The sequence below is a fragment of the Xenopus laevis genome, chromosome 7S (assembly GCF_017654675.1).
Source record: "Xenopus laevis strain J_2021 chromosome 7S, Xenopus_laevis_v10.1, whole genome shotgun sequence".
Lineage (NCBI taxonomy): Eukaryota > Metazoa > Chordata > Amphibia > Anura > Pipidae > Xenopus > Xenopus laevis.
The window spans coordinates 33,341,377-33,361,939 of NC_054384.1; the positions used below are offsets into that span (position 1 = coordinate 33,341,377).

Sequence of the window (20,563 nt, forward strand, 5' to 3'; positions counted from 1 at the left end):
GTGTAATTAGTCCCGAGGTTCCTCCTTTGGGCAATAAAGAAGAGCATGTGCGGAAGTGGTTTAAGGATTTTTAGTGATAAAAAATATTACACTCACAATGTTCCTCTTTAAAATGCATTTTAAAACCAAAACCAGCTCTTTCTGAGATGTGGTTGAGATGTCTGCAGCGTTTCTCAGCCCCCACTGCGCATGTCTGTATAGCTTCCGCCTTTTTCACCGCTGACTCATTTTGCCAAACAGAGGAAGCCTCTGTGGGTGTTTTTCTCTTTTTTCACCTTTTCTTATTAACACAGTTCACTTAGTTGATGCAAATGTATGTTTGATGTTTATTCACTTGTACTCTAAACTCTGGGTGTATATTACAGCACTGATGAGTGTTTATGCACAGAAGCGTGAATCTGTTTAAAGAGAACGCTACACTATATATTTTCTTGTTTTCCCATTTCCCTTTGAGGTAAATCGGTAATACTTTTTGGAACTTTATTTGACTTTGGAGGTTGAAGAGAAACTACACATTACTGAACTGGGAACTACACTTGGTTTGGGACTTTTTTAATTTTTGATTTCCCAAGTCCGCTGCTTGGGGTCTAAACATTGGCTGCAGCTTATTGGCCTGTGTATGGAGCCCACCAAGGAACCTGCTGACTGATACCTGCCCAAAAATTGACCAGATCTCAATTGCACAGGATTAACAATCACATCAGGGTGATGATGCCCATTTGTTGATGCAGTCCTCACTCCAATGTTCTTTGTTAGTGTTAAAAGACACTCGGCATACTAAGCTTGACGCATTGCTTATGATTAAAGGCGGAAATGCCCAAAACGCATCAAGCTAAGTAAACTGCGTGTCTTTTAACACTGACAAAGAAAAATTCTGTGCGCTTTCTGAAAGTTTGGGTGGTACAAAGATCTAATAGGGCAGATTACCCATCTGTGGCCAGCTTTACTGCACCCTCCTCCATTAATGTGATGCATTTTAGGGAAGACATTGAACACTTGCAAAGATATATACAATATATGGATGTATCTTTACACTATTTACAAATAAACTATACACAGTCTGTCACCATATTCCTGGGCTTTAGTATTGTATAACAAATGTATAATTTCTAGATACTGCCAATTGGCAGGATATACAGTAAATAACTCATTACTATTACACCTTTGCTCTGTAGCCTAGCTGCTGGTTTAGATACAAACAAGGATTATGTGAAGAAAAACAAACTACCCACTGAGCATCCTTACAATAACTGTCCAAAGGGAGGTTTTGGGCTAAAATGTTTTGGGGCCCGACGTGGTCTTGTAAGACATCTCATAGAAACCAACTCTTCCAATACAGCAGGAAATCTTTTCTACATTAGAGACTGCAAAACCACAATTAGTGTAAAGATACCTTTTAATTCGGAAACAAAGAAAAGGACAAAGCATTAACTGAACAGCAAAAAACTGCAGGAGGGTCGGTGGCTACAGAAGAAAGAAAACACGTCTGAATTCACTGCACTGACAGCAATTTATTTAGTGGCCACACCACACGCCCTGTATGACAAAGGACTGTTCCTTTAGTGCAGTGGTCCCCAACCAGTGGCAACATGTCACCAATCCCTTGGATGTTGCTCCCAGTGCTTAGTTTTCAATTCCAGGTTTGAAGGGAAGTTTTAGTTGCATAAAAACTAGGTGAAATGCCAAATAGAGCCTCCTGTATGCTGCAAGTATTCATAGAGGCTACTAAATGTGGCTAATCACAGCACTTATTTTTGCCAGCCAGAAATATTTTTTATGCTTGCCAACTGTTTTTAGATCTGAATGTGGCTCATGGTTAAAAAAGGTTGGGGACCCCTGCTTAAGTGGATAAATACCAGGCCCAAGCTAGTTCACTTCAGTGTCTCCAATGGGAATAAAAAGCACGAAGACCTTTATAATTGGTCCTCGTGCCAAAAGTATTACTACCCCCCGCTCCCGAGCGTTATAGAAGGAAAAAAAAAATACATTGATCAAAGCTAAAATAAATATTTTTTTGCAAAGACAAAACACACAGAAGACAGTCGTGCACACACTGCAAACTAGCCATAATGGGGAGAAGAGGCTATGGCCCAAACTGGGACAAATTTATAACCCAGAAAGATCATCCCAGATAAGGTGACCACTCCAATGGTTGACGGGGGAGACAAGTGTTTCGTAATGTAAGGAATGATGTTTAACCAGTGGTTGGTAAAGCCTTAACTAAAATTAAAATAACTATATATTATAAAAGAAAGCCAATGTTGTACAAATATTTTACGGTTATGGTCAGATCAAAGTTCTACAACGTGGTTGTGGGGTTGGAGATGTGAACCCAACAGCTGGTTGCTATGACTGGATCTAACCCTCTAACGTAACATTGCTGGCCTCCTGCAATAACTTTCTGCCTAAAACGTTTAGTCCAGTCCCAAACTGGATGATTTGTAGTGTCCTATTCCCTTTGAGGAGCCTGTATCCCCCCAAGAGTCTCCATGGTTACTAATCAACTTGTGCCTGTATCATCAAGGAGAAAAAGTTGCCATTTCTAAGGAAACCCTTTGCCACAGCTCCTTGGTCTGCTTGTTACGTTTCAGATTCTGTAGGATGTCGTTGAACTGCATTGCTCCTAAAGGCGTGAGACAGAATGCACTTCTGGCACTGCGAATGGCGTTTACAAAATCATCGTAGTCAGCCGGGGTGAGGTGGATGAGTCTGTGGTGGATGTACTGAAAAGTAAAACAAGACAATTAACGTTGGATTCTTCAAGGGAAGTTTTTTTAGCAAATGAGTTGGGGTGCCAAATAATAGCAAATCTGACTGGCTGCTCCTGAATCAGCAAAACCCTTCTAAAGCACAGGATAGAGATGGCCATACATGCACAGGTAGGATTGTATGAAGCTTCAATTGTATGATTATCTGTGCATGTATGGAGGCCCACTGATCACGGCCAAAGTGCTGGAAAAGTTACAATTTGCCAAAGAACACATTGACTGGCCTAAAGAGAAATGGTGCAACATTTTGTGAACCGATGAAAGCAAGATTGTTCTTTTTGGGTCCAGGGGCCGCAGACAGTTTATCAGACGACCCCCAAACACTGAATTCAAGTCACAGTACATTGTGACAACAGTGAAGCATGGTGGCACAAGCATCATGATATAGGGATGTTTCTCATACTGAGGTGTTGGGCCTATTTATCACATACCAGGGATCACGGATCAGTTTCAACACATCAAAATACTTGAAGAGGTCATGTTGTCTTATGCTGAAGAGGAAATGCCTTTGAAATGGGAGTTTCAACAAGACACCGACCCCAAACACACCAGTAAACCAGCAACATCTTGGTTCAAGACCAACAAGATTGACATCATGGAGTGGCCAGTCCAATCCCTGGACTAAAGTAGAACTTAACCCCCCCCTACAGCTAAAAGCCCTTATTCGTCTTCTCCACTGGTCCCCTCCCTGCTTCCTCACCACAGTGTTCAACAAGAATATGTGCACCATCCAGCAACACTAACCTAACTTTGCAGAGTAGTGCAGCGGAGCTCAGGGGTGACATGATCAATATCTTCCGGATCCTCTTCTATGGTTTCGGTAATTTTTGGAGCTCTCGGACACCAAGCGTTCGAACATGGCGCCCCTGAGCTCTGCAAATTTAGGTAATTGTTCCTGGATGGGGGCACGTATACTTTTTGAAAATTTCGTGGGGAGGGAGGCCAGTGGAGAAGGCGAATTGGGGCTTTTAGCCGTAGGGGATTTAGTTCTCCTTTAATCCAATAGAAAACTTGTGGGGTTTCTGTTTCTGAGGCAAAATCAAGAAATGCAGAAGAATTGTGGAATGTAACAGGTGCCAGAAGTTGGTCGACGCCATGTTACATTTTTCAGTTTATACAGAGAATGTTTGAGTGTGTAAAGAAGAATACAGACACTGTTATTTTGTGGAACAGCCTAATATTCCATTTTCTTCACTTTCTGTAAAGGAATAACACCAATTTGATTCAAATGAAACTGTAGCCATAGAACACACAGGCTGGTGAGTTGGCCTAATGCTCGGGTCACAGCAGATAAGTTAGCATAACTGATGCCCAAATGTATCTGTTTCCATTATTCTGCGGGTGTCAGGTTAGTTACCCTGCGCAGTTTAGCTCAGGATTGAAATGAAACTCTGGCTGTAGAGCAAATGCACTGTTTATATAAACACCTGATAACACACATGTGAGTATAATAATAACCTTCAAAAAAACAATCCGTCCAATAGAAAGGAGGGGGGGGAAGGTGTGCTAGTGAAATGCACACAAACAAGAAAATAATTAACATAATTTTTTTTTAAATTCGTTAGTACAGAATGAAAAAACCCCAACAAACACAAAAAGACAAATTAAACTTTGAAATCGCTAAGTCTTTATATAGGAATAGCTTACCGAAACTCCGCTTGCGCTCCTCTTTAGAAAAGGCGACAGGGCGATGATCGATCATGCGGCGCTCGATATCTCCTCCCTGGCTATCTCCTATAAGGAAGGCAGGGAGGAGAAATCGAGCGCCGCACAATGGATTGCCGGATCGCCTTTTCTGAAGAGGATCGCAAGTGGAGTTTCGAATAGTTATTTCTTAATAAAGACTTAGCGATTTAAAAGTTTAATTTGTCTTTTAATTGTGTTTTTTTCGTTTTTCAACAAAAAATTAAAAATTGTTAAAAGATTGAGAATATAATGTTCTATTGACCCACAATGTTTTTTCTTTAAAAGTACAACTATAATTGAATTAAACCAACTGCTGTGTAGCCATGGGGGCAGCCATTCAAGCACATGATAGCATGAATGGCTGTTCCCATGGCTACAAAGCAGCTTGTTTATTTAAACTATAGTTATATTTCTGAAGTAAAAACACCAGTTTTTCCAGTGCAGTGTGATACTATGTTATATTTCCATTACTTTAAAAAAAACTTACTGTTTTGGCATTACTGTTCCTTTAAAGGCATTGTTCAGTATAAAAATAAAAACTGGGTAAATAAACAGGCTGTGCAAAATAAAAAATGTTTCTAACATAGTTAGTTAGCCAAAAGTGTAATATATAAAGGCTGGAGTGACTGGGTGTCTAACATAATAGCCAGAACACTACTTTCTGCTTTGCCGCTCTCTTGGTTTCCACTGATTTGTTACCAGTCAGTTTCCAATCAGTGACTTGAGGGAGGGGGGGCACATGGGTCATATCTGTTGCTTTTGAATCTGAGCTGCACAATTACAAACTCACTGAACAGCAATGTCCCATGTGGCCCCCTTTCAAGTCGCTGACTAACTCAGAGTTAGAAAGCAGAAATGCAGGAAGTTGTGTTCTGGCTATTATATTAGACATCCAGTCACTCCAGTCTATATACATTACATTTTTGGCTAACTAACTATATTAGAAACATGTTTTATTCTGGACAGCCTATCCATTTACCCAGTTTTTATTTTCACCCTGAACTGTTACTTTAAGTCGTCTTGTACATCATTTACATATGCAAATTAGGGTTCGGATTTGGTTCTGGGGTTCAGAAACATCTTCCATGAAGAATTTGGGATTTGGCATAATCTCTCTCAAAAAATGTAGATCCGATGCATACCTATTATGGATACTTTCCAGCATCAATTATTGAAGGGAGCCCTGACACTTGCAAACATTCTCCTATAGTTGGACATGGCAGGGCCGGAACTAGGGGTAGGCAGAAGAGGCACCTGCCTAGGGCACAACGAAAGGGGGCGCTGGGCAGGTACCTGACTTTTGCCTACCCCTAGTCCATGTTCGCTGCTCCTCCCACTCCTCCCCGCCTCCCTCCCCTCAAGTGCTTTACCCCATCTCCCCAGTCACTTTCCCCGTCTCCCTCCCCTCAGTCACTTTCCCCGCCTCTCACCACTTCCCTCGGTCGCTTTGCTCTGCCTCCAGCGCTGTAACACTCTCCCCTCCGGCGTTGTGCGCACAATGTTTTCAGGAGCACGCATGTCAGCGCGAGCGATCGCGGAGGGGAGCACGGAAGAGAGCGTGGAGGGGAGCGTGGTGGCCATCCGGGTCGCCTAGGGCGCCCGGTTGGCTTGGCCCGCCACTGGGACATGGTAATTAACTGCAAGTCCTGTTTGGAGGGAGAGATACAATATCCAGATGTGACATTACCTGTATGTACGACTGCTGGCAGCGCTGTACCAACTGGTGAAAGGCAGGGGTGCGCAGGTGGTTATGGATGTGGGCGGGGTTCAGTCTCTGTAGAGCCTCCATGATGATCTCCTGTAGAACAAATGGACTCAGCACACCCTTAGCCGCCCCAACACAGAACTGATGCACATAGTTGACACCTTGCAGTAAAAAAAGAAAAAATAGATTGTCATCAATACTATTATCAGAATAGAATCCCTCTGATCTGAAGGGAAGATGATATTTAGGTAGTAACTGTCACAATGCAGCTACTGATAGGAGACTTTGTTGCTCTCAGATATTATATGTCTCTGTTTATAGAAAAGAACACAAGAAGAAATGATCCCCCTGTAACCAGTTTCCCTGTAACCAATCATAGGCTCCCAAGTGTTAAAGACAATGAAGGTCACTGTTGTGGCTATTGAATTGCAATGAACAAGTAGTCACTATCAAGCGCAGACATTCAGGGAAAGGTCAGAGGCAGAGGATCCATAAACTTAGTCTCACATGGCTTGTGCAATGTGAGAAGCGTGGCATTCACTACACTCTCAGCATACAACATTAATAAAGTCCAATGTGGAGAAGCAAAAAGAGCAAATGTCTCATACTATGCACTTTAAAGGGGAAGTAAGACCCTATTATGGTATTATTCCCAAAAAGAAATGTGAGGGAGCTCATTCCAGTTCCACAATAGTGTTGATAATTTTATCACACAATACCAGGTCTCACCCATGAGCAGTGCCGTCGGAGGGATAACTTATAGGGCCTTGGCCACCAATTGTTTAATAGAACTTATAAGGGACACGGCCACAAATTGTTTAATATAACTTATAAGGTCCCTGGCCACCGATTTTTTATTACTTGTAGGGGCCCTGGCCACCAATTTTTTTTATTACTTGTAGAGGCCCTGGCCACTAATTTTCTATATAACTTGTAGGGACCCTGGCCACCAATTTTTTTATAATGTGTAGGGGCCCTGGCCACCAATTCATTTTTATCACTTGTAGGGGCCCTGGCCACCAATTTTTTTTAATAACTTGTAGGGATCCTGGCCACCAATTGTTTAATATAACTTATAGGGGCTCTGGCCTTGTAGGGGCCCAGACACTAATGTTTTAACTTGTAGGGTATACATGGTCACCAATGTATTTTTTTCTTTAACTTGTAGGGGGGCTTTAATGTTTTAGCACTTGTGCCTGTGTGGCCTTTGAACTGGTGGGTGGGGAAGGGGTAACGAGGCATGCCCAGAAAATGTTGTTGTGCGGGGCCCTGTAATTTCTGATGGCAGCCCTGCCCATGAGGCCAATCCATTTCATAGGATACAGCAGAACACCCTATCGGTTAGGACTCCTGCAGCTTTAAGGAATAGGCCGGGTCTAGTAATCCACAGCGCCCAATCAGCAGGTAGACTTTACTAGACACCACAGATGAGAGACTCCTGGTCACTAGGGGTTAATAGACAAACATTAACATTTCCCAGAATGCCAGACCATTCACCAACACCAAGAGTGGATTTCTCCTTATGTTCCTCGGATTATGAGATTTCTTACCTAACTTGGCAGCTAAACCTAGTAACCATTTGACATCTTCTGTGTATGGAGGGCTTCTGGAGAAGTTGTTAGGGTGGTCATTGTGGGCTCTCCTGCCCAGCATCTCCAGAGCCAGCATCCCTGAAGACAAACCAAATAGCAACAGGATATGACATGGAGAAATGCAATTTAATGTGCAGTGACATTGGCTAATGAAAGCTTCAGTTAGCTAAGGAAAGATATCACGAGGGAGCCAACTGCAGCATGGGTTTTATTTTACCCACAATGCAACACAAGCAGATCAGGAAATTAAAAAAAACCAAATACAGTTTTAGTTGGCAATCTTCAGTAGTTTCCATTTTGGTGGCAGAAAGGAATGATCCATCCTATGGGGCCTTTCCTCTGAAACCACGGAGCTAAGGGCAAACTTGTCCTGTGATTATAAAGGTAGCAGTGGCAGCAGGAGGGAACTTAAGGGAACAGTTCAGTGTAAAAATAAAATAGGCTGTGAAAATTGTTAGACAAAAATGTAATCTACAAATGCTGGAGTGAGACGATGTCTAACATAACAGAAGAGACTACTAGGGGAATATAATAAAAGTTGCAAAGAGGAAAACAATTAGCACAAATAAGAATAAAAAGTCTGATTTCGCAATGTAATACTCTTCCTTAAACTTTTATTACATTGCGAATTTTAATTGCGCATTGCTCACTTTTAAGAAGTGCTTGAATGTGTCGTAATCCTTTGGAGCAAACATAACAACTTTTTCATTAAGTTTTATTACATTCGCTGCGCATTGGCGCAAACTATAACATTCGCAAACCTTCTTCCACTGTCGGAAGTGGTCGCTAAACAGTTTCCGGGTTAATTAAAATTTGTTTGCACAGAGGCATAACTTTTCGCATTGCAAATATTTTTTCCATTACTGACCTTTATTAGATTCCCCCATACAACTTCCTGCTTTTCAGCTCTCGAACTCTGGGTTAGTTGGCGACTATAAGGGGGGTCACATGGGACATAACTGTTCAGAGAGTTTGCAATTGATCCTCAGCATTCAGCTCAGATTCAAAAGGAAACAGTTATAACCCATATCCACCCCCCTCAAGTCACTGATTTGGTACTGCCTGGTAACCAATCAATGGAAACCAAGAGAGCTGCAAAGCAGGAAGTAGTGTTCTGGCTATTATTTCACTTGCCTTGAGTGCCAGAGTTTTTTTCGTTCAAATATATATTGGGGACTGCCGTACCTCCACCCTGTGCACCAGGCGTTCTCTGGTAAGCTATTTGAGTGTGCTCTGCTTCATCCAAAGTTTCTGGCTATTATGTTACACATCCAGCCACTGCAGTCTTTATACATTACATTTTTGGCTAACTAACTATATTAGAAACATTTTTTATTTTACACAGACCATCTATTTACACCGTTTTTAGTTTTACAATGAACCGTTCCTTTAATATCATCAGCCTACCTCGACAGGATGAATATCCTATATATCTGCAATGAATGGCAATGCACCTTTATTCCAGGGCGTACAGTTGACTTACCTACGCGATAGGCTGAATGCAGGTAATGCAAACCTTGGGGGCTTACAGGCTGGCTGTGCTGTTCATCTTCTACAGGGAAGCCCGGCGTGACTAGAGATGCAGGCTGGGTACTTAGCGTTGTCATGGTTGACCCTTGGATGGCTGGAAATGTTGTTCCAGTATGAACATTCCCTACTAGAAACAGAGAATGCAACAACTGCAAGGGGAGCATCACTCAGCCCTAAACCCTTCCTATCAGGTGAACTACAAGAGGTATTTACCAGTATGTCTGCAGAAGAACCTCACCAAACCCCAGTCTGGCTTTATGTCTCAGTACCTGGATATCAACAATAGAAGAATGTATAAATCATCCCACGGCTGCTAAATGAGACAATAAGGCAGAAGCAGCAGCAAAAGGGCTCTGTGACTTTTGATTGGAGGGGGGAGATAAATTACTGAGCTGCATTACTGTTTGAGGTTTAACCTCGCACTTGTATAGCAGTATTAATCATCAAGGCACACTTTCTACCCTTCAAACTTCTCTAAATGAGACTGGAGTGGATTGGAAACTGTAGTTGCCACAGTAACATTCTTTTTTCCCCCTATCTAAGCCAATTTACTGCAGGCAAATAGAAAACAGAGTTCGATCTAACAGTGACACCTCTGGGTTGGGATGTGAATCAGACTCGAGGGAAGCTAGATATCTTATTTACTGTTCCAAGGTGAATCTCGTAACCGAGATGTAGATTTAGATAGAGCTGTGATTAGCTCTGCTCACTTACTTGCTACATTGGAAGAGAGGGACAGTCCTGTCTCCGCATGGTATGGATGCACAGCAATCTGGGTCAATGAAGGAACCGCTGCTCCTGGAAAGGATACGGCTGTCGCTGCCAGGGATGGGGTTGTAACAGTGTAAGGATACTGGGCCCCGATGAATGCTGGGTGTACACCCTGAAAATAAAATTTAAAAAATGACCACAATGATTGTTTAAGAAGCCTGATGCAAAACTGGAGGCTCATGCACCCAAGACCCTTGTATGACAGTTACGGTGGTCTGAGTAACCCCCCCCCCCCCAAAGAGTTCCATGTACAGGAAGAAGAAACAGTAATTTGGGTTGCTACTGCGCAAACATACAGTGAGTTAAGGAACAGATGAAAGATCGTGTACTGTTGCCCTTCCCTGGTAAAACTGATCTTTTGCTTCAGAAACACTACTATAGTTCATATAAACAAGCTTCTGTGTAGCAATGGCAGACATAGAAAAAAGGCTACATGGCAAAGGTTAAATAGTGGATAACAGACAACATTATGTGGTACAGAGTTTATCTGCTATCTGCTGTGTAACCTGAGCCTTTTCTCCACTGCTACACGGCAGCTTATTTATATAAACAATAGTAGTGTTTCTGAAGCAAACACAGCAGTTTTACCAGTGCACGGCAACACTGCAATATATTTTTATTACTTATAAATAGATTTTGATGTTACTGTTCCGTTAAGAGGTGACTTCAAGTCTGACAATGACTAACTGCTCACTCCATATAAACTATAAGAAGGGGGCACTACTGAGTTATCAAGTAACAGTAATAAGGAAACCCCTTTGTGTCCCAAATAATATCAAGCTTCTCTCACTGACATATTACATGCTCCCCAGTGAAGCAGGAGTAACATTGCAACAAATATGAACAGAAGAGACACTTTCAATTTAAAACAGTACAGATTAATGGCCCGATTTATCATAAATCAATGAAGTGCTTCTGATACAGTTCCACAAAATGCGCTTGTAAAACTGTGTGTTCATTTTAGAATCTATAATGTTCTTCCTGCAAAAACAAATGCTCTGTAAGGCTACAAATCTATTGTTATAGCTATTTTTTTATTATCATCTTTGTATACAGTCCTTCTCCTACTCATATTCCAGTCTCTTATTCCAATCAGTGCATGGTTGCTAGGGTAAATTGTACCATAGCAATCAGACTGCTGAACCGCAAACTGGAAAGCTTCTGAATAAAAAGCTAAATAACTCAACAACTGCAAATAATAAAAAAGAGAAACAATTGCAAATTGTCTCAGAATATCACTCTCTACATCACACATAGGGGCACATTTACTTAGCTTGAGTGAAGGATTAGAAGGAAAAATACTTCGAATTTGGAAGTATTTTTTTGGCTACTTCGACGATCGTATTGGCTACTTTGACCTTCGACTATGACTTTGAATCGAACGATTCAAACTAAAAATCGTCGACTATTCGATTCGAAGGATTTGAAGACTTCCCTGACGAAGGCTCCTGTGTGGAGCCGAAACGTTGGACCACAAATAAAATCTCCACCTTATTTGCCATATTGACCTGCTGTGAATTATTGCCTTGGAGTGCTGTCAATCCTTGCAGTCTTTTACATATCTTTTGGACTAGCACCCAGGCCGTGGATATATATATATATATATATATATATATATATATATATATGTGTATATAAATTGTATTTGCACACAGGCACATTATATATTGGCAAATATTATAAGTCAAACATTAGAAAGCAAATAATGGAATGATTGGAGGTACAACATTTATTATGAAGTCTTACCTGTGTGTATAGTGCTCCTGGGACTGGAAAGATTGCTGGCTGTGGGAGTTGCTGGCGAGGGATACCAATGTATTGTGGGTTACAGACAGATGGTATATGTGTTTGAAGAGTGGTGTAAGGGTGGAGACCCTGTGTATGTGCATGAGCCATTGCTGTATGTTGCTGATATATTGTAGAGCCTACTGATATCACTGGCACAACAGTTGCTGCAGTCACCGCTGTTGCAACAGTCACAGTGGATGTTTCCTGGATGATCCTGTTGTCTGAAAGTCCACGGACTGCTTCTTGCACAGACCGAGCCCCTCCAGTACTGCAGCCAGTAGCCCCCTCTCTCGGCACAGGAGTCCCACCAACCATCTGCTCATACAGCCAATACCACTGATGGGCCACTTCAAACAAGACCTCAGGATAAACGCCTCCTCCCTTGGCTGCATCTTCTACAGCCATACAGGCCTTTTCCAACATCATGTTATCCTACAGACAATAAGCAGATATAGTTAGGCTACATGGGCTAGAAAATGGTACTAGTTCCCCAGAATTATTTATGGCACTATTTGCATTAGATCAGAAATACTCAAAAACAGTTTGCCACCCTTTAATATTTTCTTTTTTTTCTAATAGAAATACTGGGGTATATTTATCAAAGAGTGAAGTTAGAGATAACCACAGTCCCCTAGAGTGAAATACCACCTCTCTCCATTCATTTCTAATGGGAAACTTCACAAAAACATAACTTAAAGTGGACCTGTCACCTACACATAAAAAACTGCATAATGAAAGTCCTTTCCAAATTAAATATGGAACCACAAAAAAATTTTCATTTAAACATCCATAGCTGTTATAAAGATGTTTAAATATCTAAACTGTTAATCAAATATTACCTGCCCCACCTCTATGCCCGTGGCATAGAGGAGGGGCAGTCAATTACTTTCACTTTCCATTCAGCACTTCCTAGATGTCACTGCTTTCCTCACATTCCCCCTTCCCTCCTCAGGCTCTATAATTGCGTACCGCACTGCACATGGACATAAGGTCCCTCATTCTGGTTCATACACAAGATTTTGGGGTGATACAAAATTTCCCTTAATAACCGTGTCCACAAAATGGCAGCTGCCTGCTTGCTGTGATTGTATCGTTCCAAAACAGAAGGAAACAAAATTTAAATAATAAATACAGTGTAAGTAAAGTTTATTTTGCTTAACTAACATGATAGAAAAGAATTTTAAATTATTTTTTAGGGTGACAGGTCCCCTTTAAGCTTTTTGAAAAGTAAACCTAATTTCAAGCAACTTTGCAATATACATCAATTAAAAAATATGCAGACTTTTCATGATTTTTAATGGTTTCTGACAGTTCCCTAAGCCTAGCCCCCTGCTCTTCTGCTGATCTTTCTGACTACTTTGCTGAGCTGGCTGACTACTGGTACTTTGTATCAGCAGCCATCTGTCCTCACCCTGCATCCTCCAAACTCCACAATTTTTTAATAAGGAAAGGAACATCACAGTGCAATGCATTGTGGGTTATGTAGTTCCTGAATTCTGTCTGTAAGCTGTGGAGAAGTTGTAACATCAATGTTTTAGTCCCTCCTTCCCTGCCAGGATTTCAAATGATGCAGAAAGAGAAGATCTGTTAAACAGCTGGATTTCAGCAAAGAAAATGGCATTTAGTCATACTTTTTGAAGAAACAGGTAGATGGGTATATTAAGGGTTTCTGTGTTATGTGGGCCTCTTTATCAAATTTTGGTTTGGAAGCCAAAGTTCCCCTTTAAAAGAGCATTTATCAAAGGGTGAAAGTTCACCTTTTGATAAATACGCCTTTAACTTCACTTTTTGATTAATATACCCCACTGAGTGAATGTCTGACTGTGTTCCTGTTCCTTGGTCTTCCTTGTCTTGTTTTCATAATCCTCCTTACATAATTTTCTATAAGACATAAGGTATGAAAATCCAAATTCCAGAAAGACCCGTTATTCAGAAAAACCCAGGTCCTGAGCATTCTGGATAACAGGTCCCATACCTGGATTACAATGTGCTGCTACAGACCTTTTGAGGTGTTTTACTGTGCAAAATTCCAAACATATTAATGACTGCCCCTTTCTCAGTGTGCAGAATAACATAGTCCTGTACCGTCAAATAGCCAAGGCTTGTGCCCACCACTCCACCCAGGCCAAGCTGCAATTGTTTCAAGATGTGTGCAAAGCTTTAAACTATGACCTTGTAAAGCTAATCCAATTGGCTCATCCACTGCTGAGGCCATATGGGTTGGATGACAGGCTGCACACTGGGAATATTCTGCAGTAAAACATGCTTAAGGCTTTGTAGCACTGCAGTACTGTGTAGTTTGTTAATTTAGCACTAAGTACCAAACCTGCAAACTATTTGTGGGAATGTCTCTAGACCTAACCTACTTACACTGTTGTACTTAGCACAATAAAGCAATGTGAAACTAATAATTACCATCCATTTAACTGGTCTTTAAACAGGTACTGCATTTGCTAGGGGGACTTAGGGGCAAATTCACTAACCGGAAATTCGCCAGCGACGGCTTTGCTAACATCGCCACTCTTTGCCAGGCCGAAAATTCGCCAGGACAACGCTAATTCTGTAAAATGCGAAGTTGCGTCCAGGGCGGCAAAAGATGGCGAAGTTTCGCTAGCGTTAATACGGCAGGCAAAGCAAAGTTGCACTAGCGTTGGCTAATTTGCATACGGTGGGAAGTTAAATTTCAATTGACATATATGTTGCAGCAAATACATTACATTACACAAGCCCAGGGAACCTTAATAAAAGAAAACAGAGTTGTTATATTGCCCTACACATGAGCCCAGTGTATAGTTTATTTGCCATATGTAAGGAAATGTAGGGAGGAAGCCGAGTACCCTAATTTCTTTTGCAGCCTATCACACTGAAAAACTGAAAAGTCACCAGCAAACTCCTATCTACTCTATTGCACTTTGCCTGGTCTGAGGTGGCGAAGGCAAGTCTGGCCCAATGGTAACGTTCAGTAAAAGTTCAGTAAAACTTCCGTCCATTTGCCAGAATGAAAATTTGCCTGGCGTTAGAGCGCAAAGTAGCGCTAAAGTCTATCTCCTTCGCTAGCGAATTTATGCCAGCGCCCGTTAGTAAATCGGCGAAGTCCCGAAATGACATCATGCTGGCGAATTTCCGCCAGGGTTAGTCACTTCGCCCTTTAGAAAATTTGCACCTTAGTTTCACATCTGTGTATAGACCATGAGCAAACAAAGAAGATTTTTTCTGTCTTTCTCATTCCTGCTCTCTACCATTACTGTTTTTTTTTCCATTCTAGCCATGCAATGTAATGGTTATACACAGGAAAAACAAGTCTAATTAGAAATGCCTTAATAGATTAAGGGAAAGCTCAGCTAACTGAACACAACTGGGGTCATTTATCAACACTGGGCAAATTTGCCCATGGGCAGTAACCCATGGCAACAAATCAAATTGCTGCATTCATTATTCTACTTGCAGCTGGCTTTAAAAAGCTAATCAACGATTGGTTGCTATAGGTAACTGCCCATGGGCAAATTTGCCCAGTGTTGATAAATGAGCCCCAGAGTCAGTGTAACTTTCGGAAAGCCACTTTATATACCTGGGCATAACGATATGAAAAAATTATTCTATGATTATTCTAGTTTTATGTGGCTTGATTTATAGACAAAAAAGATGCACCAGATGTTTGTAATTTACAGTCATTTCTTTCTGCATTATGGCATTCATACCTGTTCCTTGCACTGGACCAGAGCTCTCTGGATCTCATTTGGGTTCAAGGCGTGTGCGTGGGGAAGGCAGCTGAGAGCTAGTTCAGCTGCTGCACGAACCATATTGGAATCCCTGGCTCTGGATGCTCTGTCTGCAAGAGATGCAACCTCAGGCGGGGTGAGATGTCCATCCCAACACTCCACAAGAATGTTCAGTGCTGCACTGCCAATCTCCATGGCTTGTCCTGGAATACAGAAACAATGTTTGCTGTTGACATGTGATGAACAGAATCTGTGTATTACGATAAACCCTAAAAGGGGAAAAAGCACCCTCATTAAAATCAAGGGGTTATTTCATATTTATTACCCTTTCTATGACCTCTTGAAGGGGAAAGTATTATGGGTGCTCAATATCATCTCTCTTGTTGTTGTATTTATACCTTTTAGATGCTTCTGTCAAGCTGTCTGTGCCAAATGCATTCTCTATAGACCATGCATGTCCAAAGTCAGGCCTGGGGGCCAATTGTGGACCATTTTCAAATTTACACCGGCCTTCAGACTCTGTCATGAAATTAATAATAATGCGGCCCTCAAGCACAGTGCGATCAGGAATCGTGTAGCCGTAGCAGTAATATTTGGGCACATTAGTGAAAAGATCTGCCACTTGGTCTATACTGCTGCCTGTGTGCTGAAGGTGTTCATAATAGACACGTACTGGCGCTGAGTAATGCGCCACTCTCACATACTTCTCTAGTTTATTGTACTGGCACCTCAGTACGTCTATTGCACTTTCGGCCCCAAAGAAGTATGTGAGAGCAGGGCGTCACTATGTGCCAGTACGTGTCTATTGCTAACACCTTAAGCACACAGGCAGCAGTAGAGACTAAGTGACAGATCATTTTACTGTTTCACATCCAGCAAACCTTAGTGTGGTATTGCAGAGCTCTCCCAACCTCGCTTCCCCCTGTGATCTGTGCTCTTGTGAGAACCCGGTCCCTTCTCTACCGGCTCGAACAGTACTGCTTTTTCCTCGCTTCTCAGTGCTGATCCAGATAGAGGAGGTACCCCCACTGCTGTAATATTAATATATGTGCTTGAATAAAAGCCTACTTTGATATTAGAACGCCTCCTCTATCTGGATCAGAGCTCAGAAGTGAAGAAAAAGCAGTACATGTCACTAATGTGCCCAAATATTATTGCTACGGCTACGCGATTCCTTGTTTAAATGAGTTAAATGATGTTAATGTTTCAAAGAATGTCAGGCTGAATGGTCGGCCCCCACACATTTTCACCTCGCCAAATCTGGCCCTCGTTACAAAAAGTTTGGACACCCCTGCTATAAACCTCTAGAGTGCAATTTATATGTGGTCACTAGAGAAAGTTGCTGCCTACAACATCAATATGACTACTCCTACTAACATATACGATTTAATGTTATATATTATGTTATATTATTTTTTTTTTTAATTTACTGTTTGTTCTGCAGCTCATCAGTGTTTTGGAAGCCAGAATGAAAGATAAATGGCAGAAGGCCTCTATAGATAGATAAGGTATAATTGAAGCCTTGCAGAGAGAATGTTCTAAATGTATTTCCACCTTTAAGCCAAAGTTGTGCAATTTTTACGAGAAAAGATTCCACACCCAATCCACTTACCTGTTATCCAGGAAACATGGGAGGAATAAGTCCTAGACAGCCAGTTTGGAGAAACAAAATTGTGCAGCCCCAAAGCATAGAGGCCTATTTCAAAGGCACAGAGGTGCAGGTTGCGGTGGGGCCCTTGATGTCCACCGCTGGATGACGGATGGGTGAAGATGGAGGTGCTGCTGTTTCCTCCAGCTTTAATGAGGACAGTTTTAGCCAGCTCAAAATAGAAGTGAGCAGCGGCTTCAGAAGGTTGGTTAGGAACATGGGGTGCATGGCTTTCCAGGCGACGGCCCTTGTATCTGTTCAGAGAAAAGTATTATTACTGAAGTCTGAATAAAACCAGGATCACAAAAAATAAAAGCTGCATGGATTTCCCTTACCGGCCCACTTCAACAGTCTTGGCTCGAACTCCCCCACTGGTTCTCCTGCTGCCACTGGAAGATGATGATCCCAAAGAGTCACTAGAGGAGCTGCTGATACTGTCACTATCTTGGCCTCTCCCCCATGGTGTAGCTCCCCAACCACCACGCAAAGGACGACGGCTGAGGGTTGGGGAACTGTCTGATGTTGTTTCTGGGGCACTGCTATCAATACTAGCCATGCCTGTAAATGTAAAATAATCAATATAAAAAAACTGCAGAGACTACATTATATATATATATATATATATATATATATATATATATATATATATATATATATATATATATACATATATATATATATATATACATACACACACACATGTGTACTACATGCATAGATCTCATTTATCTAACTGACACAGTGAAAGCAAACCACTAGAGGGCTGTGAATACCTACTAATGCCTTGCATTCATTGCAAATAAAATACTTTCACAATTGATATACTATTGCATTTACAGTGCTGTTAATTAAAATCATACTAAATAAATATCTAATAGTGGTGTCTATTTCTGGCCTAAACTAAGAAGAGGTTTGTGGTACCAGCAGTTAGAAATGATAAAATCGATTTTACTAAGTTGACAGTCAGTTGAGTTGAAGGCAGAATCATAAAAAAAATGTGCCGGTACTCTGCCCCATTAAATAATTAGGGAGTAAATGAAATGAAGGGTGCGGGGCTGGCAATGGTTTAAATCAGCTGCTCAATCTCATAAAGGGACATTATCACCAAAAAAAATACAGGGTCCCAGTTGTTAAATCCATAAAATTAGAGCAGCGGATGTTGGCCATATGCATCCCTGTACTCAACACCTGCCATAGGAAAGCAGTAAGATTATGGCCCCACTGTGTCCTGCATCTTTTAGCTCTCATATTCCACATTTCCAAAGATTAGACCGAATACTGAACTGAATACGAATTTGCATATGCCAATTAGGGGTGGGAAGGGGAAAACATTTTTTTACCTCCTTGTTTGGTGACAAAAAGTCATGCAATGTCCCTCAACACCCCTAATTTGCATATTCAAATTAGGATTTGGTTCGGACCTTTTTACCCATAAAGTGGATCACTGTACCAGAGATGTAGAAAAAACCTCACGGCACTCAGGTCTGCATGAAAATTTCAGTGATTTATTGAAGCGGAGTGCAATGCAACGTTTCAGGGTTACCCCCTTTGTCAAGCATACGGATTACAAAGGGGGTGTACCAGAGGCCACCCCTTTAGACTAGAAGAAAAGAACTTTAATTTGAAGCAACGTAGGGGGTTCTTCACAGTCAGGACAGTGAGGTTGTGGAATGCACTGCCGGGTGATGTTGTGATGGTTGATTCTGTTAATGCCTTTAAGAATGGCTTGGATGATTTTTTGGATAGACATAATATCAAAGGCTATTGTGATACTAAGCTCTATAGTTAGTATAGGTATGGGTATATAGAATTTAATTAAAAGTAGGGAGGGGTGTGTGTATCGATGCTGGGTTTTCATTTGGAGGGGTTGAACTTGATGGACGTTGTCTTTTTTCAACCCAATTTAACTATGTAACTATGGAAGGGCAGAAGGATTCGGCCAAATCCTGGATTCGATGCATCCCTACTTCTAACAGAGAACAAACAGGAACCTTACATCTGTGAAAGTGTGAAACTCTGAAAAAAAGGTTCCAGATTGGCCTTTATTTTCTCTTAGTTACCTGTATGCTTCTTCTTTTGACGCACTGGTGAACCCCAGCATCTCCCATTGTAGCCTCCTCGGTTCCCCAAAGCAAGACGGCTTGGGACTTTTCCCTCCTGTTTATACACATGTGCTTCCCCTGATGGCTCCCCAGTTGATTTCTGGGAGCTATCTGTAAACGGCACAATCATAGATTATCAGAATACTCCAAATGCTAAAACAGAATCTTAAATCAACTTCCTTTTAATAAAGTCAGATGTTTAAGTATCAAAGTTACCCTGTGTGCTCTTTTCTGGAAGGTTTTCCCCCAGGCCTCCATGGACTGTATTGGCTACTCCTTGCTGCTGATGAGCTGGTGTGGTACCTGATATAAGGATGGATGCACTAGACTGAGAGGCATGTTTGGATGGGGATTTTTGATTGGCTGCTGCGGGTTTACTGGAAGAGTAGAAGGAACTTAAGGTCTGTGGTTTATGAGTCTGACTTTCTCGGTCTAACAGCTTGTCCAAAATCTAGACAAAAGAGCAGAAACCAAACCATAAGAAATGTTTTCTCAATCTCTCAATACATCTCAATACGCATGGCTGCTTCTTGCTTGAACATGGCATCCATGATAATGGCTCACAGAGACAATTAGCATACCTTTTTTAATTTTGACTGATCGTCCTTATAGGTAATCATCAAGGCTAGTGCCAAATCTCCCTTCTCTCTTCTTGTGCCTTCACAAAGCAAAGGATGTTCCGCTTCACTGACTGTTGTTTTCATCCCTAAGTACATAAGCAAAAAACAATAAGACTACAGCTGTATTCTATTGATATTAAGAGACATTCCTTTAATACCATATACTGGCCAATGACAGTTGAGAAAGGTCAAAAAAAAAAATTTGATCAGACAGTTTGGGCATGTATGTCAGGTCAGGGGCTCATTTGACAAGCCATCATGTGATCCCGTTGAGTTTAATATTTTGATGAACCATCTTGCTGAGCTCATGGTTCAGATAAGGAAATTAAGAAGAATCACAGCTTGGCTTCACTTCTGCAGAATTTATCATACACATGTCCTACATCGGGTCGGGCACCAGCGGAATATCTACAACTTGGTTGGGTTTTGGGCAAAAAGTCCCCGATTCCTTGGCCGTGCAGGCAGTCTGCAGGAAACCCAGCTGGGTACCCAACAAAGGTGTGGGCTTGACCCCTCCCACCCCTTGTGGTTCTGTCAGCTTTTTTCATTTTTGTAAAGATTTGGCGCTGGAGTGACGTCACTTCCAGTTTTGCATGTCCCCAGGTTGGCCTATTGCAGGTCAGGTAGCGGGAAC

The 20,563-nt window shown here is 41.6% G+C and overlaps 1 protein-coding gene across 2 annotated transcripts in view; it reads right to left on the minus strand.

The window, feature by feature from the left end:
- Positions 1-1,378: 1,378 nt before the first annotated feature.
- Positions 1,379-20,563, minus strand: part of LOC108697213 (zinc finger SWIM domain-containing protein 8-like) — a 47,949-nt gene continuing 28,764 nt past the window's right edge. The window contains exons 15-26 of one of the 2 annotated variants that reach the window (XM_041571107.1): positions 19,891-20,015; positions 19,526-19,760; positions 19,268-19,420; positions 17,543-17,765; positions 17,172-17,461; positions 15,539-15,762; positions 11,799-12,272; positions 9,996-10,164; positions 9,235-9,408; positions 7,710-7,829; positions 6,142-6,320; positions 1,379-2,723 (exon numbers count right to left, since the gene is read on the minus strand). In XM_041571107.1, coding sequence (XP_041427041.1) covers positions 2,520-2,723; positions 6,142-6,320; positions 7,710-7,829; positions 9,235-9,408; positions 9,996-10,164; positions 11,799-12,272; positions 15,539-15,762; positions 17,172-17,461; positions 17,543-17,765; positions 19,268-19,420; positions 19,526-19,760; positions 19,891-20,015 — 2,570 coding nt within the window. In that variant the 3' untranslated portion in view covers positions 1,379-2,519. Of the gene's footprint in view, positions 2,724-6,141; positions 6,321-7,709; positions 7,830-9,234; positions 9,409-9,494; positions 9,551-9,995; positions 10,165-11,798; positions 12,273-15,538; positions 15,763-17,171; positions 17,462-17,542; positions 17,766-19,267; positions 19,421-19,525; positions 19,761-19,890; positions 20,016-20,563 lie in introns of those variants that run through there. The other variant, XM_041571108.1, reaches the window with a different exon arrangement.